At 35.5% G+C, this 16610-nt stretch overlaps 1 protein-coding gene across 1 annotated transcript in view; it reads left to right on the top strand.

Moving 5' to 3' along the window:
• The window catches only part of ZSWIM6 (zinc finger SWIM-type containing 6), a 176132-nt gene that overhangs the window by 147117 nt on the left and 12405 nt on the right, over positions 1-16610 (top strand). Inside the window, exons 5-9 of the mRNA XM_054578394.1 lie at positions 4120-4299; positions 8670-8846; positions 9120-9266; positions 12846-12992; positions 13996-14256. Of these exons, the coding sequence (XP_054434369.1) occupies positions 4120-4299; positions 8670-8846; positions 9120-9266; positions 12846-12992; positions 13996-14256 (912 nt within the window). The remainder of the gene's footprint in view (positions 1-4119; positions 4300-8669; positions 8847-9119; positions 9267-12845; positions 12993-13995; positions 14257-16610) is intronic.

Here is a 16610-nt window from a genome sequence, read left to right on the forward strand (position 1 = left end):
AACTAATATGCTTTCTGTGATCTCACTGCTTTCAAAGTTATAAAAGTTTGCTTTATGGCCCAGAATATGGACTATCTTAGTGAATGCTCTTTGTCAATTTTTAAAACAGTAGAATTTAGTAGGATTCCACTAATGTTAGGTAGACTATTCCATAAATGTCACTTAGATTAAGTCAGTCAGTGGTGTTCTTCAGGTACTCTTCATCCTTGCTGAATTTCCACCTACTTGTTCTATCAGTTATTGAGATAGGAGTATTGAAGTCTCCAAATATCATTGTGGATTTGTCTGTTTTTCATTTCAGCTCTGTCAGTTTTTGCTTCATGTATTTCAAATTCTCGACATAAGGTGAAGTTTTCTCACTTAGGACTCATGCCTTTTTGGAAAACTGATTCTTTTATCATGTTATGTCTCATGTTATTCCTTGTATAGTATTTCTTGTTCTGAAGTCTACTTTGTCTGATACTAATATGGCTACTCGAGCATTGTTTTCAAAGTGTTTGTAGATTATATCTTTTTCCCTTTAATCTGTGCCATTATATTTAAAGAATCTTTCCTACACACAGCATAAAGTTGGGTCTTGTTTTTAAGTTTGTTTTTACCATCTCTTAATTGGTATGTTTAGACCATTTATATTTACTATAATTATTGATATGGTTGAGTTTTTAGGTCTACCATTTAATCGTTTATTTTGTATTTGTCTTCTATGTTTTTATTCCCCTGTTCTCTCTTGCGCGCACCTTCTCTTGTCCTTCTTTTAAGTGTTTTAATCATTTTTAGTATTTCATTTTCATTTATTGTCCTTTTTGTTTGAATCTCCTGGTATTTTTAAATGGTTTCAGTATTATAAAAAGCATATCTAACCATAAACAGTCTACTTTTGTGTTTATATTTTGCCACTTTAATAGAATGTAGAGTCTTAACAATCATATAGTTTTCATATGTATTTCATCTACATACATGTAAAATGCCACAAGTCAGTGTTCAGATTTTTACTTTCAGTAGTCATACTTATTTTAAAGAACTTAAAAGGACAAAAACAGTCTGTTACGTTTACTCAGATATTTATTATTTCTATAGCTCTTCCTTTATTCCTGTAGTTCCAGATTTCCCTCTGGTATTATTTCTCTTCTGCCTAAAGAATCTTCCTTTAACATTTCTTCTAGACCAGGTCTATTGGCAATGAATGCTTTTAGTTTTCCCTTATCCGAGAATGCCTTTATTTCAACATTTCTGAAGGATATTTTTGCTGGATATAGAATTCTAGGTTGATTCTTAAGTTTCTCTTAACACTTTAAAGATAATGTTCCACTGTCCTCTGTCCTTATAGTCCCTGATGAGAAATCTCTAATTATTGGAGTTATTCTTATATATGGTATTTCATTTTTCTCTGACTGCTTCCAAGATTTTTTTCTTTATCTTTGGTTTTCAGTGGTATGATTATGTTATGTTTAGTCATGGTTTTTATTGAGTTTACCTTTTCTCTGGTTAGATGAGCTTCTTCGATCTGTAAATTCATCTCTTTCTCCAAATTTGGAAATTTTTAAGTCATCATTTTTTCCAAGTTTCACTGTGTCTATGTCTCTTCTTCTGGTACTCCAATGACACAAACGTTAGACTTTTTGCTGTTTCCCAACTGCCTTTAAGCCTCTGTTTATTTTCTGATTTTTACTCTCCACATGAGATTTCTGTCTTCAAGTTCACTAACTTTTCCTTTTGTCATATCCTTCCTGCTCTTGATTACATCCAGTGATTTTTTATTTAAAATAATTGTTTCTTCCATTCTAAAATTTCCATGTAGTTCTTTTTTTATGGTGGTATTTTTCTTATTTCAATAGGTGTACCTTTATCTCATGGAGCACCATTATAATAGTTGCTGTAAAGTATCTGTGGCTGATAATTCTGATATCCAGTTCATTTTGGTTGGCATCTGCTGATTGTTTTTCCATTCAGAATTGATCACATATTCCTGTTTCTTTGTAAGCCAAGTAGTTTTGGAGCTCAGACATTTTAAATATTGTGTTGTGAGAGTCTGAGTCCCATTAAAATTTTCTGGAGAATTTTTGATTTTTTAAAGTATACAATCTAGCATGGTAGATTCAGAACATAAGGTCTATTTTACCTTCTTCAGGTGATGATGTCAGTAAAGTTTCAAGGCCTTGGCTGTGATTCTTTAGGTCTGTTTTATGCAAATGAGATGTTACCAGGGCTTGTGTCTCTTTGTATACAGTAACCAGGATCCCCTCACTGCATTTCCTGAGTGGAGAGTGGGGTCCCCTTTTCCCAGTCCTCTCACCAGCTAAATGAGATTTCTTTCAAGTTTTTGCTGAATATGCCCTCTGCAAAGTTTCCTCTAATGGGGTTAATTTTAGGTCCAAGCCAAGAGTGAAAAGAGGGGAAAACAAAAGGAAATCACCTTCATATATGGCTGGCTTCTTCAGGTTTTGTTTCCCTATCTGCTTGCTGTTTTCTTACTTTTCAGAGTCCTTAGAATACCACTTTTCATATTTTGTTCAGAGTTTCTGGTTATAAGCTATAGTGGGCTTACTTTAGTTTGGTCACATTTTGTTTTCAATTGGCATTTAAAAATATAGAAATAGTCATTGTAAATATCTGTGGCTTAAGTAGATTGTGGCCACTATTATTTTCTGGTGGTAAAAGTTAGTTGATATTTAAAATACCAGATTTTCTAATTGAGGAAGCTTGTGACTTTAGACGAGATCGGGCATGTTCAGGGTGGTATGGCTGTAGACGGAGGCTTGTTACTTTAAAAAAAAAAATTATTATTTTCCATTACCATTTAGTCCCCTTCCAACCCCCCGCCTCCCTGCACTCACCACACTGTTGTCCAGGTCCATGAGTCCTTTTTCCTTTTTCGCTTGCTACTTTTAAATGTGGAAGAATGTAAAGCATCTATCTCTTTTAGACGAACAAAACAATGATCATTTTTATCTTTATTTTTCATTAAGCACAACTGATTAAAATACACACAGACACATAAGATACACATACCTTTGCAAAGAAAAAGTATTGTGAATGGCTTTGAAGTACTGATATCTATCTTGTTTTTGAAATTAGTAAAGAAAAATTTGAACTTTTAAAACTTGTGAAATATTTGCTTGAATTAGCTACCTCTTTGAAGAATGTAAGAAAGAATAATAAATTTTATCAGTACCTTAATTCAAATTATGAGTTATGTCTTATAAATTTATTTTGGCTTTTCCTGTGGAAAACAAGTGAAATTTGATTAACGTTTAGTGATTTCATTCACATAATGACATAAATTTAGTGATTTCAGTCATATAAAGATTAGTTCCTGCTTAAATCATTTAGGGAAGTGTGTTTAAGTGAATTTTATTTTTAAAAGATTTTTGATGTAAAAGATAAACATACTAGTTAATAAACATAATAAAGTTTGAAATGCCAATAAAGAAACTAGGAAATTGTTTATTTGTGTTCATTGTATGCCTTTATGATTTTATTGTATAAGGGTAATCTTAGAAGGAAATTTAATTTTTGCACAAAAGAAATTTTTAGAGTGGTTTGTGGCAGGTCTGTTTGTAAATTAAAGAGGCACATTGGACCGTAGGGTTGTATTCTTTATAGACTTTTTTAATCCAAAATGTCATTTAAGTAGGAACATAATTAACAATGAACATTTGAAATATCCTTCATCTTTATGTATAACAGGCAGTGTTTGGATCTTTGGTTCAAATTTAGACTCTACGTCCTTCTTCCATTAAACTCTGCATGAGGTTGGTGGCTTGAATTAAGGAGAGAATTGTGTTATAAAAATGGCAGATTTGGATTCATTTTGAAATGGTTTAACATTTATCTTTAGCGCCATGACTGGTGTGGCTCAGTGCCAACCTGCAAATCGCAGGGTCTCCGGTTTGATTTCCAGTCAGGGCACATGCCTGTATTGTGGGCCAGGTCCTGGGGATCATACGAGAGGCAACAGATCTATGACTCTCTTGCACATGGATGTTTCTCTCCCTCTTTTTCTCCTTCCCTTCCCCCCTCTCTAAAAATAAATAAAATTTAAAAATAATTTATCAGCTATTAGAGTTGGCCATTTTTATAATTTTTTAAAATTTACTTCCCTCTCTCCCTTTAAATTAGGTGCTCTGTGGATGTGTATAGTTTTAAATCCCCACTGCAAGTTGGAGCAGAAGGCCAGTTGGCTAAAACAGCTGAAAAAGTGGAACAGTGTTGATGTCTGTCCATGGGAAGATGGAAATCATGGCAGTGAATTACCCAACTTAACCAATGCTCTGCCTCAGGGGGCAAATGCCAGCCAAGGTGAGTCTGCAGTAAAATTGTACTCACTTCGTATCTGCTTAATTGTGCATATACATTTATAACAGTAACTTAAAATATATGTGGGAAAATAATTTTCCCCACTTCAGAACTTAACATAGCTCAAGGATTTTAATATGTTTTGGTTGTGTGAGAGAGAGAGAAAGAGAGTGAGAGAGAGAGAGAGTGTGTGTGTGTGAGAGAATTTTTACCTGAGACTGTTGTGTGCTTTTTTCATATTCTCAGAATACAGATGGATATAATATTTATATGTATTAGTATGGGTTATTTAAAATTATTTTATATCGAATTGCTTATTAACTATTTGATTTGAATATTTTTAATTTAATAGATCATGGAATAGGTTGGTCATATTTTATACAACAAAATGTTGAGAGACTTGAGCAGCTGTGTGTGTCTGTCTCTTTTGGTCAGTTCATATATAGGCTACCATGTAATTTAATCAGTTAAAAATTCTTAGTTTTAGAATGTAGCTAATAAACATTTTATGACTGGGCTGGAAGGGCATGGGGTACTGTTGGCATTTGGACTAGGAAAATACTTTATTGTGAAAGATTGTCTAGCATACTTATTCCTACCTACTGTAGGCTATTGGTGTCCTCCAGTCTTTAGGACAACTAAGAAATGCACAGACATTTCCAGACATCCTCTGAAGAGCCTGTCTCTCATTTCCATTCTGGGTGTTGCAGGGGCGGGGGGGGGGGTGGGGGGCGTGTTTTCAATTTTTCTCTCTATTTGCCCCACCATTTAGCTCCAGTGCCTCTCGTCTTTTTTTCTTTTTTAAATCTTCATTTGGCCTCACTCCAGTTACTGCAGTATTTCTCCTCTCTTCCAAAACCAAATCCTTAAACAGTTTGCAAATAAAATTTTCATTCACTAATTCATGTTACTGTTATTGAGAACAATTGAAAGACTTTAAAGTTGCGATAGATGCAAGGTGAGAGTTAAATGACGTTAGAAGGATCCAGAATGAAGATTTCCATTCTCTGTGTGCTAGCCCTGCATGGAGTCGATACTCCTGGAAGAAGCTGGACAGTGTGCTGAGTGTAAATGTGAGTTAGCATAGCCTTCTCAGTCTTGATAAAGAAAGAAAATTATATGTATCACTCCATAGGGACTTGTCCAATAAAAGAGAAGTTTTAGGACTTGAGAAAGATGATAGTCTGGCTCTGGGTTGTCTAGAGATATTTGCCTTGGGAATTCAGTATTTGACATCTGTCATGTCTTTAGTGCCCATGATGATTTTATTTAATAACTTTAAAGAAATTAAATGTACTGTTTATATCCCATATTCTTTTCCAGAAACTCAGAATTTTCAAGTTTAGCAATCAACATTTATTCTCTTCCACTGCTAGGAAAGGGTATGTCTACATCTACATAGGCAGTATCTTTAATCTTTTTTTTATATTTGGAGGATTTTCTGTATTTCACTCCCTACCTGGTTTTTGAAGCACCATTCTAACATTTTGCATTTTGCTTTCCATTTTATTACGTTGCCCTTGGTTAAACAGGAATATTCCATTGGCTTTAGAATACCCCCTGAACAGTGGTCTAGCTTCCAGATGAAACAGTTCATTTTATTTATGGTTTGGTCTAGGGGTATGAAGTCAGGACCTAGTTTCTGAGGACAATATTTATAGCTGTTGTGCCTAAAGGCACCAGGGCTCCTGCTTTTAGCATAATGTTCACATCCTCCAGAGGGGCTGACAGAAGAGAGTTGAGCAGGTTGGTAGGGGAGAGCCTGCTGTGGCCAGCAGAGCCCAGCAGCCGTGCCATTGCAGCTGGGTGTGGAGTGTACTTGGTACAGGCAGTGGGCGAATTGCATGTGTTGGTACATTGAAGTGAATGTGAAGGGCAAATCGGGTCCTGTCTTTGCTGAGATTAATTATTAGACTTCATTAACAACAACAGTAAGAACATTAGAATCTACACCCTTTGAAAAGGTAGTTTCTTTGACCTTTTCAAATGGACCACAATGATAGCCAATACTTATTTATTTTTATAAAAGACCTAACCTTTTTACCTTTCTGAGTTTCCCAAGTTTTCTTTAATGAGATGTATTAATATTCATATACTTTATTACAAATATATTTATCATTTTAAATTTTTTAAAAATATATTTATCATTTTAAAAACTTAGCTAAGAATTGGCTTCTCTATTTTCCCTCTCAGTTGCAAAAACCAAAACACCACAGGCATCTAAGATAAAAATTGATCATAATTTTGACACCTAACCAAACCAACTTTTTGTTTGTATATTTTTACTCATTGTGTACATATGTAATCTCTTTTTGTTTCCCATGTTATAGAGCTTTCTATCTTACATTTTCATTTAAATATTATTTTACTTGTATTTAGCTTTTTTTATTACACTTGGTTTTACTCTTCTCAACTGTTAAAAGCCTGGTGTGTGCCCTGTACCTTTGTCTATGCTCATACAATCAATACAAACACATCAGTAGTTGAGATTTTTATTTTTTTTTAATGGAATGCTACTCTACAGCTTGCTTTTATTATTGATACCATTTTGAGCCAAATCAACAAGTAGAACTCTCATTCTTTTAACACATGCATAATATTAAGTTGCTCCTCTAAAGTCTCCTTTTAGTTTTAAATTCTATTTCTTTGATTTGACCTAAACAAAGTAAATGAAATGGCAAAGCCACTTAAAAATGTGAGATTTGGACTTGGGAATATTTGATTGATTGACTATAAGAGGTGATGGAACCAGTTTCTTATTGAGTAGGAGTATATTTATTCTGCTCAGCAAAAGCCATGGTAGGTTCCAAAGACCCTTAAACTTAAGACCCACTCTTTCCATATGTAAGGTGTACAATTAAAACTACTGCTAGCAAGGAGTCTGGGCGAGGACCGTAATGCATGCCTCAGTATTTATGCCTCTCAAATTATGTCATTTATGCATTTTGAGATGTCTGCCATGTAAATACGGATATCTAAGTTGACCTGAGACAAAGTGTAGTGTCTTTCTGTATTAAAGACCTGTCAGAAGGCTGGAGCATAGCTGAAATAGCTGAATTTGAAGTGAGGATATCTGTGTTTTAGTCTTGGTTGCTGCTGCCTGGCTGTGTGGCCTTGGCAAGTCACTTCACTTCTCTTGATTTCAGTTCTGTCAGCAGAATAGGGGGATTGGGCTAGATGAGTCCTTGGAGCTCTTCTTCGCGATTGCTCTTTTTTGATTTTATGATTTCCTTTTGATTTTATGATTTTATGATGTCTGTACTTACAAAGCTCCAGTGACAGGAAAATGAAACATTATCGACCAAAGTAACTCCAGATTTTGCTTCTCATTGAAAAGCCTCAGAGCAGTGAGGGTGATGACTAAGTAAAGTGAGGGCGACCTAAGTACACATAAATAAAACCAGTTTGTTTCCCTGGTTTTCAGTTGAGGCTTACTAAGGCGTGTGCCGTAGTTGAAGGTAAGTCTGGGGTAGGGACACAAAGGGTGGGAGTGCAGGCAGAATTTGAACCACATCATTCAGAAAAACTGAATATTCCCAGGAATTGGGGTGACAATATCCTTTATTCCCCAAACATTTCTTTTCTCTGTCAGGTCCTGAAAGTTGAACCCTCTTCGGAGTGTATGCTTCTGCTCTTTTGTGATGCCCCGGCATATACTATGCTGGGGCCATGACACCAGTCATGGAACCTGCACAGGAGTCAGGAGGCAGCCTGTAGGGGCAAGGTAAGTGCGCTGGTTTGTTTTGTAGCTATGTTGTGTGGCTTTGTGAAATGTTAAATATATGCGTTTATGCCCTTTGGGATATAAAGTTGCATTTAAGTGTTATATCCCAAGAAGCATAATAGTTTTAATTGTGCAAAACCGCACAATATAGTTAAAAAATACAACCAAAAGCACAATCCTTCTGCATACCTTTAAAGGCTGATTGCATCTTCTGAAAGGTTCCATGGCTGGTGTCACATCTCTTGCATAGTGTTTGTGAGAGCTGTTGATCCCATCAGGGCAGCCCACCACAACACCTCTGAAGTGGGGAGCAGTGAGTGTTCACGTGATTTTTGTGCCTAATGCCTCCTTTGAGTGTATTTGGCATGGAAACTAGACTTGACAGTTCTTTTTTGCAGGATGTCTTTCCCCTTAGCTTTGATGGCTGCAGAGTGTATGTGTTTGATAAAATGGGTGAATGTGGCTCTTTGGGCTGACTTTCCTCCTAGTCCTAAGGACATGAGAGTATTCACTCTTCCCCCTTCTGCTTAGGGGGTGCAGGACAATGTGTGTGGGTGTGTTCGTGAACATCTGGCCACGGAGTGGCATGACTGATGTATTTACATGTGAATAATAGCTGACACGGCTTTCTGAATTGTGGAAAAAACAGATTCATCGAACAGGCCACATCGGACAGTGTTCACCCGAGCCATCGAGGCATGCGATCTCCACTGGCAGGATAGCCACTTGCAGCACATTATCAGCAGTGACCTATACACCAACTACTGTTACCATGACGACACTGAAAACTCCCTCTTTGACTCCCGCGGGTGGCCCCTCTGGCATGGTAAGTGGCCAAACCGGAAAGACATTTCCATGACTTACTTCTTTGTTTAGTTTCTATAGCATTATTGGAGGGGGAGGAGGAGAGCCGAGGGACTCAATGGGAGATGGATGAATGCTTGGCAATAGGAGCTGAGGTTTTCATTCAAACCCAAGTTCAGAAATGGTTTCGTGTGTCTTTTTAATAGTATTTTGGGAAAAACATCTTACTATTAAATCCTTTTTTTATGGATATAGCTGACAGTGGCAACTTTCCGCCCTTAACTTTCTGTTTCAGAACATGTTCCTACAGCCTGTGCAAGAGTGGACGCGTTACGTTCTCATGGGTACCCCAGAGAAGCACTGCGACTGGCAATAGCCATTGTTAACACGCTAAGACGACAGCAACAAAAACAGTTGGAAATGTTCCGAACTCAAAAAAAAGGTGAATGTGAAGGAGTTTGTTTCCATTGGAATGGGATTCTTGGTGATGACATCACTTGGTTTTGTGCTCTTCTGGGAGAGATGGCTTTTAAAATTGGAGGGGTGGGGATAGCTGTACTTTACACTCATTGGAAATATTTAATAGCTGATCTATGGGAAATCTTAGGTATTTTTTCTTGGTTGAATAGTATAAAAAATAAAAAAAGGAAATTTTTACGTGTCTTGGGGGAGAATTTTTCTTATTTTTGTTTGAGTAACTAGTATGTCTGAATTATCTGAAATGCAAGTTAGCCAAATATTGTATTTTGTGAACATGCATTTTAATCCTAACAGTAAGGGTTCTGAGGGGTAGAGTGCCTACATTTGAATCCTTGCACGCGGTCCTAGCGAGGAGACCTTGGGCAATGACCTGACCTCTCTGTGATTTAGATTCTTCATGTGTGGAATGGGGCTCAGTGGAGGACCTGTCGGAGTTGTTGAGATTAATAGTCCTGCAAAGTACTTAAAGCAGGGCCCGGCATAGTGTATAAGTACTCTCAGACTTTTTTCTTTTAATGATTTGTGCATAAGGACATGATATTTATTTAAAGTAGTCACAACAGAGAAATCCTTGGATTTTTTAAAATTCTACATATAACATTTGATGAACTGTCAAGTGACAGAACACGCTTAACTTCTCTTAATCTCAGTTTATTAATGTTTTAAGTTTTACATAGGCATTACTAAGTGATAGTAATTGCAAAGGGTTATATTATGGCCTGAGGCCCTGATCAGAAAAAGTAATGTATATGCTTTGTCTGGATAATTCATGCACTTCTTGTTCCTTCTTATAGATATAAATCTTTTTATGTTTCTTTGGCAGGATTGTGTTTACTCTGGAATTTTATTTTTTATTCAGAAAGATAGTTTTAGTTGCTGTGGTTTTTCCTTTTTATGTTTTTGTTTTTAATCCTTGGGTGATTATAACACACCCCACATAGGATACAGCTAAAAATTATCAAAAGTTGTTGAAACAGGCTAGAGGTTAGATCGAGTTTTTTGTATTTTTAATACCCTCTATATTGAAAGTATTGTAAATATTAACATCATCTATATAATGGAAGCAACTTTGAAAGGCACAGTTTGAACCAAAGAAAGGAGCTCAGATGGGATTGGACTATAACATCCCTGATAATCATTACTTTGTTCAGTTTTTCATGTTCTTCGTGTCATCACTAGTTACCAGATGTGTTTGCAAAATATGCTGCTTGGCCCTTTTTAAAATTTTTCTGAAATCCCCCTTCCCCTAAACATACATAATATGTGACCAAAAGGTATTTAATTCTGGAAAGTATAAAGGATAATAATACTCAGTGTAAGATAAAGAGTGAAGCACATTTTACACAATAAAAAGAGAACTAGCTCATGATTATATGATCTTTAAAAATCCTGTCATAACCTTTACTAAGAAATGTTTTTAAAAATGAGTTCAGTAAAAATGTTGCAATATCTAAGAAATGCAAAGTGTAAAAAGGCAGTTCGTGTAAATAAGTTAGAATATATGTTAAATTAGACTCCCCTGGTTATCTTTGAGGCCACTTTTAGATACATTTCTCTTTTGGGAGCAGTGAAAACCTTTACTTTAGACTATTCGTAAGTATTATATTACTGGGATTATATATCTATACTTGTATCTTTCCCTACTTTTTTTTCCTGTCCGTATTTAAAGAATGTTTTTCATAGCTGTTAAAATTCCACATTGCCATAACAGTTACTTGCTACATGGACACAATTGGTAATGAATGATCTTATTTATTTTTAATACTATATGGCATGATGTATCAGCTTTCACATATAACATTATATTTCAGGTATACAACATAATGGTTTGATATTTACATATTTCAAAGTAATCACTGCAATAAGCCTAGTTAACATCCATCACTACATACAGTTACAAAATATTTTTTTCTTATGAGGGAGAAGTTTTAACATCTGTTCTCTTAGCAATTTTCAAATATGCAATACAATATTATTCACTATAATCGCCATAGCCTCATGACTTACTTATTTGGTAACAGAAATTTTGTACCTTTTGATCGCCTTCACCTTTTTCGCCCATCTCTGTATTTCGGAGCTCATTTTTTTTAAATACTTCACATATAAGTGAGATCATACGCTATCTTTCTTTCTCTTTCTGACTTACTTCACCAGTTCAATTTCTTGATTTTAAAAAAGTGCACTTTTTAATTTTATTTCTCCCATTCCTTTGTTTTTTCACTAATTTTTGTGTGGAAAAAGAAGAGGATATAGAAGAAATACTTTACAAAGAGAAAATGCTTTGTCAGTTTATCCTTACAAAGAGAAAATGCTTTGTCAGTTTATCCTTAGTTTCCATTGACAGATTTTATTTGTATAAGCACACCACTTCCCTTCAACATATATATAAATATTTATATATATTTATAATATATAAAAATATATTTTATATATTATATATATTTATAATATATATAATATATAAAATATATATAAATATTTTTTTTCCCCCTCTCTCTGTCAAACGTATATTTGGTTGTTCCCATGAGTAATGCTCATCTCTTTTTTTTTTAATACTGGTTATGTATATGAACACCCATGACAGAAACCAAAGGGAAAGGCCTTTTCAAGGAATCTAGGACCCAACTTTTATAAATTTTAGTACATTGTGGCAGGCCCCACTTTATTTTTATGTACTGATAGCTGATAGTCCAAAACCAGAAAACTTCTAAAGGAATATTGAATTCATGGAATGGCTCTTGTAGCACTTCACAAGCCGTTTTCTTTCTTGTATATTTTATATTGTATATAGATTTTATTATTTTTCCTTTAAGAAGGAGCTACTATCATTTATTACTTTAGTAAATGCTTAGATGGAAACTATTGCATTATTTACAATGGAATATGTCTTAAAATATTTGCAGCTTTTTTTCAGTATGTTTCATCCAAATTATATATTATCTTTTGCTATAGTTTGTTTGTGGCAAAGGTCCTCCCTTAAATGGCTACTGATCCATGATATAGAACGCTTTCATAAAGTGATAGGAAAGTAATTTAATAATATTCATGGGGGAGTCTAGGTCTGACCCAGGCTACTGCTGCCCTTTAGTCTCCAATTTAGAAGATCCAGTGAGTATTGACTCGGAGTGTATCTTCTTAATAGAGTTGTAGAGTTATCCAGTGGTGATTCTGAGGAGACTTTTTAGTCCTCTCTAATGTCACTCTTAGGAAGTGAGGGGAATTGTCCCTAGTTTCTCAAGTAAAAATTTGGAATTGACTTTCCTCATGTGACATAATTTAATAGTGTATGTTCCAATGTTAACCCAGTACCCTGGGTGCATGACTTAAGTAGATGTCTGGGAGCTGTTCTAGGAGGTTAGTACCATGTATATTGATTTACAGGTGAATTTTTAAAAGTCAAAATAGTTTACAAGTTGGGGCATATATATACCTTTGTTTTAAAATCAAACTCAGTGTTAGTTTGTCAGTGTTTTGCTATTAAATGGTAAGGCCTCTCTTCCCTTTACTTCTTTCCATCTCTCAATTTCCTTTTCTTACACAGAGCTACCCCATAAAAGCATAACCTCGATAACCAATCTGGAGGGCTGGGTCGGACACCCGCTGGACCCTGTGGGCACTCTTTTCAGCAGCCTTATGGAAGCCTGCCGCATGGATGATGAAAGCTTCCCTGGATTCTCTGACTTCACAGGTAAAACTGTTGACATTTGTCTCATGTGCCTTTTTTTCCCTAAACTCTGAATGACATGGTCATTATTTTTCTTCACTGTGTTTTATGAATCTATACGGTTTACAATACCTGGAGTTAGCAAGAGAGCAAGGAAATGGGCACTCTCACACTTCTCAGGCAGGCTTGGATTCAACGGTTGACAGCATGTGTAAAGAACCTTAAGGATATTTATTCTCTCTAGTCAGTGATTGTGCATCTAAGAATTTATCTGCATTTATGACTGTTTTCCAGCATAAAGATACTAAAAATGATGTGTGCCTCATGTGGGAGGGAGGAAGGACTGTCCCTTTGCTGCTCCCATGGCTTCTTCCTCTCCATGGGTTCTCCTGTGACGGTTGGTTGCCTTCATGGATTCTGGGTGACCCAAAACTCTATCAGGAGAGGGGAAAGTGTGACTATGAATGCGCTTTCCTTGTGAGTTCGATGGTTGAAGTTTGTTAAAATTTCCAATAGAAACAACAGAGACAAGAGAATCTTTAAAGAATCATTACTCTGGTGGTAACTGAATGACTCTTTGATAACAAAAAAGGATCTGGGTTACATGTGTTGTGTTTTCTACTGTTTTCATGATAAATTTTAACATTGTGATAAATGTATGCAAACTTTTTTTTAATGCCAAGGTTTTAAGACTTGGTAACTATTGCAGTCATCATATAATTTTACACTTGTTTAAGTAAAAATTTTCACAACTCTTAAATAGTCTTTAGTATCTCATCTTAGATTTATAGTTTTCTTTGGTGATTCATTTTCAATGGGAGAAAAATATTTGTAATATTCCATCTTTCAAAACATACACATTTAGTCATTCAAGGGCATTTAAAAAAAATGTACTGGAAAACTATATACTTATTTTCTGACCTTCTTGGAATTAAGCCAATAATTCATTTACGATACTGGGTAAAATAAATATTTGTACCTAAAATAGTAGTTTCTGAACTCCGATTTCTTTTATGACATTTTACAGAGAACATGGGACAATGCAAAGCTTTGGAATACCAGCATCTACCTGCACACAAATTCTTAGAAGAAGGGGAATCATATTTAACATTAGCTGTGGAAGTAGCCCTGATAGGGCTGGGACAGCAGCGTATCATGCCCGACGGGCTGTACACACAAGAGAAGGTTTGCCGGAATGAGGAGCAGCTCATTTCCAAGCTTCAGGAAATTGAATTGGATGACACACTGGTGAAAATTTTTCGCAAGCAAGCAGTCTTCCTATTAGAAGGTAGTTTAATAAAGAGGATTTCCACTTTGTCTAGCCAATTTTATTTAGGCACTAGACTTTATGTTGGGAGTACTGTTTGAATGTATTTATTATGGTAGTTATCTTGGTTGGTATGGTCAGTCAGTGTCATAGGTATGTTTATTACCTAGATATAGTATCACTTAATAAAAAATACAGATGTTTAGATTTATATCATTTGATTTAGGTGGTCATGTAGGACGACCTATTAGAAATGAGCCCCATTTAATGCCACAAGCTCTGAAAAGGACTTTTTATTTTGACTGTTGTTTCTGAGATAAATACAAGTTTGATATTTAGTGAGCTATTGTCGGTAGCCATATTCCTCTTTGCTTGATCATTTAAATCATAAAATGGAAATTGATTGGCATTCCTCTGAATTATTGGCTGTTACATAACGTCTGGGTTTTGAACCTGTCATTTGCACATGCTAACAAAGGACTGAAAGCTGCAGGAGTGAATTTTCGTTATTTCAGAGAAATCATTAGATATATTCAGCAAGTTAAAATTTCATAACCTCTCTAAGGCAAAGCCTAATTTTCTTCTTTTTATAAGGTTAAGTGCTAAAGGGCCGAACAGATTCTGGCTGGCATGTTTATTAAAATTTTTTTCTTTCTCAAAAAGACGTAAGTGTAATTAGTAGTAGCCTAAGTTTTTGTGTATATTTAAGTGATGTCTAATTGATGACATTCTATCAAATACCTGTTATTATGGAGCTCTCTTTGATTGATAGGCTTATGAAGTATGGTACCTTCATCTTATATTCAGAACTGTTCTATATGGGGAAAGGATTTAGAGAAAATAGCATTTCAAAACCTCTTTTTTTAAGTGTATTTTATTGATTATGCTATGGCAGTTGTCGCAATTTTTCTATCTTTGGCCCCCTCTGCCCAGTATCCCCATTCCCTCCAGTAGTCTCCCCTTAGTTCATGTCTATGGATCATGCATTTAAGTTCCTTGGCTTCTCCATTTCCTATACTATTCTTAACCTCCTCCTGTCTATTTTGTACCACCAGTTATGCTTCTTATTCCCTGTACCTTTTTCCCCATTTTCCCCCTCCCCCTCCCTCTGATAACCCTCCATGTGATCTCCATTTCTGTGATTCTGTTCCTGTTCTAGTTGTTTGCTTAGTTTGTTTTTGTCTTTTAGATTCAGTTGTTTATAGTTGTGAGTTTATTGTCATTTTACTGTTCATAGTTTTGATCTTTTTCTTAGATAAGTCCTTTAACATTTCATACAATAAGGGCTTGGTGATGATGAACTCCTTCAGTTTTTCCTTATCTGGGAAGCACTTTATCTGCCCTTCCATTCTGAATGATAGCTTTGCTGGATAGAGTAATCTTGGATATAGGTCCTTGCCTTTCATGACTTTGAATACTTCTTTCCAGCCCTGTCTTGCGTGTAAGGTTTCTTTTGAGAAATCAGCTGATAGTCTTATGGGAACCCCTTTGTAAGTAACTCTCTTTTCCTCTTGCTGATTTTAATAAAGAGATTTCCCACTCTGTTTAGCCAATTTTATTTAGGCACTAAACTTTACGGCGGGAGTATTGTATGAATATATTTAATATGGTAGTTATCATGGTTGTTACAGTCAGTGAGTTTCATAGGCATGTTTATTACCTAAATATAGTATCACTTAGTAAAAAAATTCGTTATCTTTAATCTTGGGTAACTTAATTATAACATGTCTTGGTGTGTTTCTCCTTGAATCTAACTTCTTTGGGACTCTCTGAGCTTCCTGGACTTGCATGTCTATTTCCTTTGCCAGATTGGGAAAGTTCTGCATTATTTTTTCAAGTAAGTTTTCAATTTCTTTCTTTCCTTTTCTCCTTCTGGCACCCCATGATTTGGATGTTGGACATTTAAAGTTGTCCCAGAGGTTCCTAACCCTCTCCTCATTTTTTTTTTTTTTGAATTCTTATTTCTTCATTCTGTTCCTGTTGAATGTTTATTTCTTCCTTCTGTTCCAAATCATTGATTTGAGTCCTGGTTTTCTTCCCTTCGCTGTTGGTTCCCTGTATGTTTCCTTTGTATAAAATTTATATAATTTGTATAAATTTAAATACGTAGTATAGCCCTTACTTCTTCCTCTCAATACTCAATCATTCCTGTGAGCATCCTGATTATGAGTGTATTGAACTCTGCATCTGATAGGTTGGCTATATCTTCATTGCTTAATTAGTTCTTTTTCTGGAGTTTTGATCTTTTCTCTCATTTGGGCTATATTTCTTTGTCTCAGCACGCCTGTTACATTATAAGGGGTAGAACCTTAGGTATTTGCCAGGGTGGAGCAAACCACTTCGCTGCATTGTGGCACTGTGTGTGGGGGAGGGGT

Source organism: Pteronotus mesoamericanus, unplaced genomic scaffold (assembly GCF_021234165.1).
Source record: "Pteronotus mesoamericanus isolate MK-2021 breed Mesoamerican mustached bat unplaced genomic scaffold, CSHL_Meso_final contig_50, whole genome shotgun sequence".
NCBI lineage: Eukaryota > Metazoa > Chordata > Mammalia > Chiroptera > Mormoopidae > Pteronotus > Pteronotus mesoamericanus.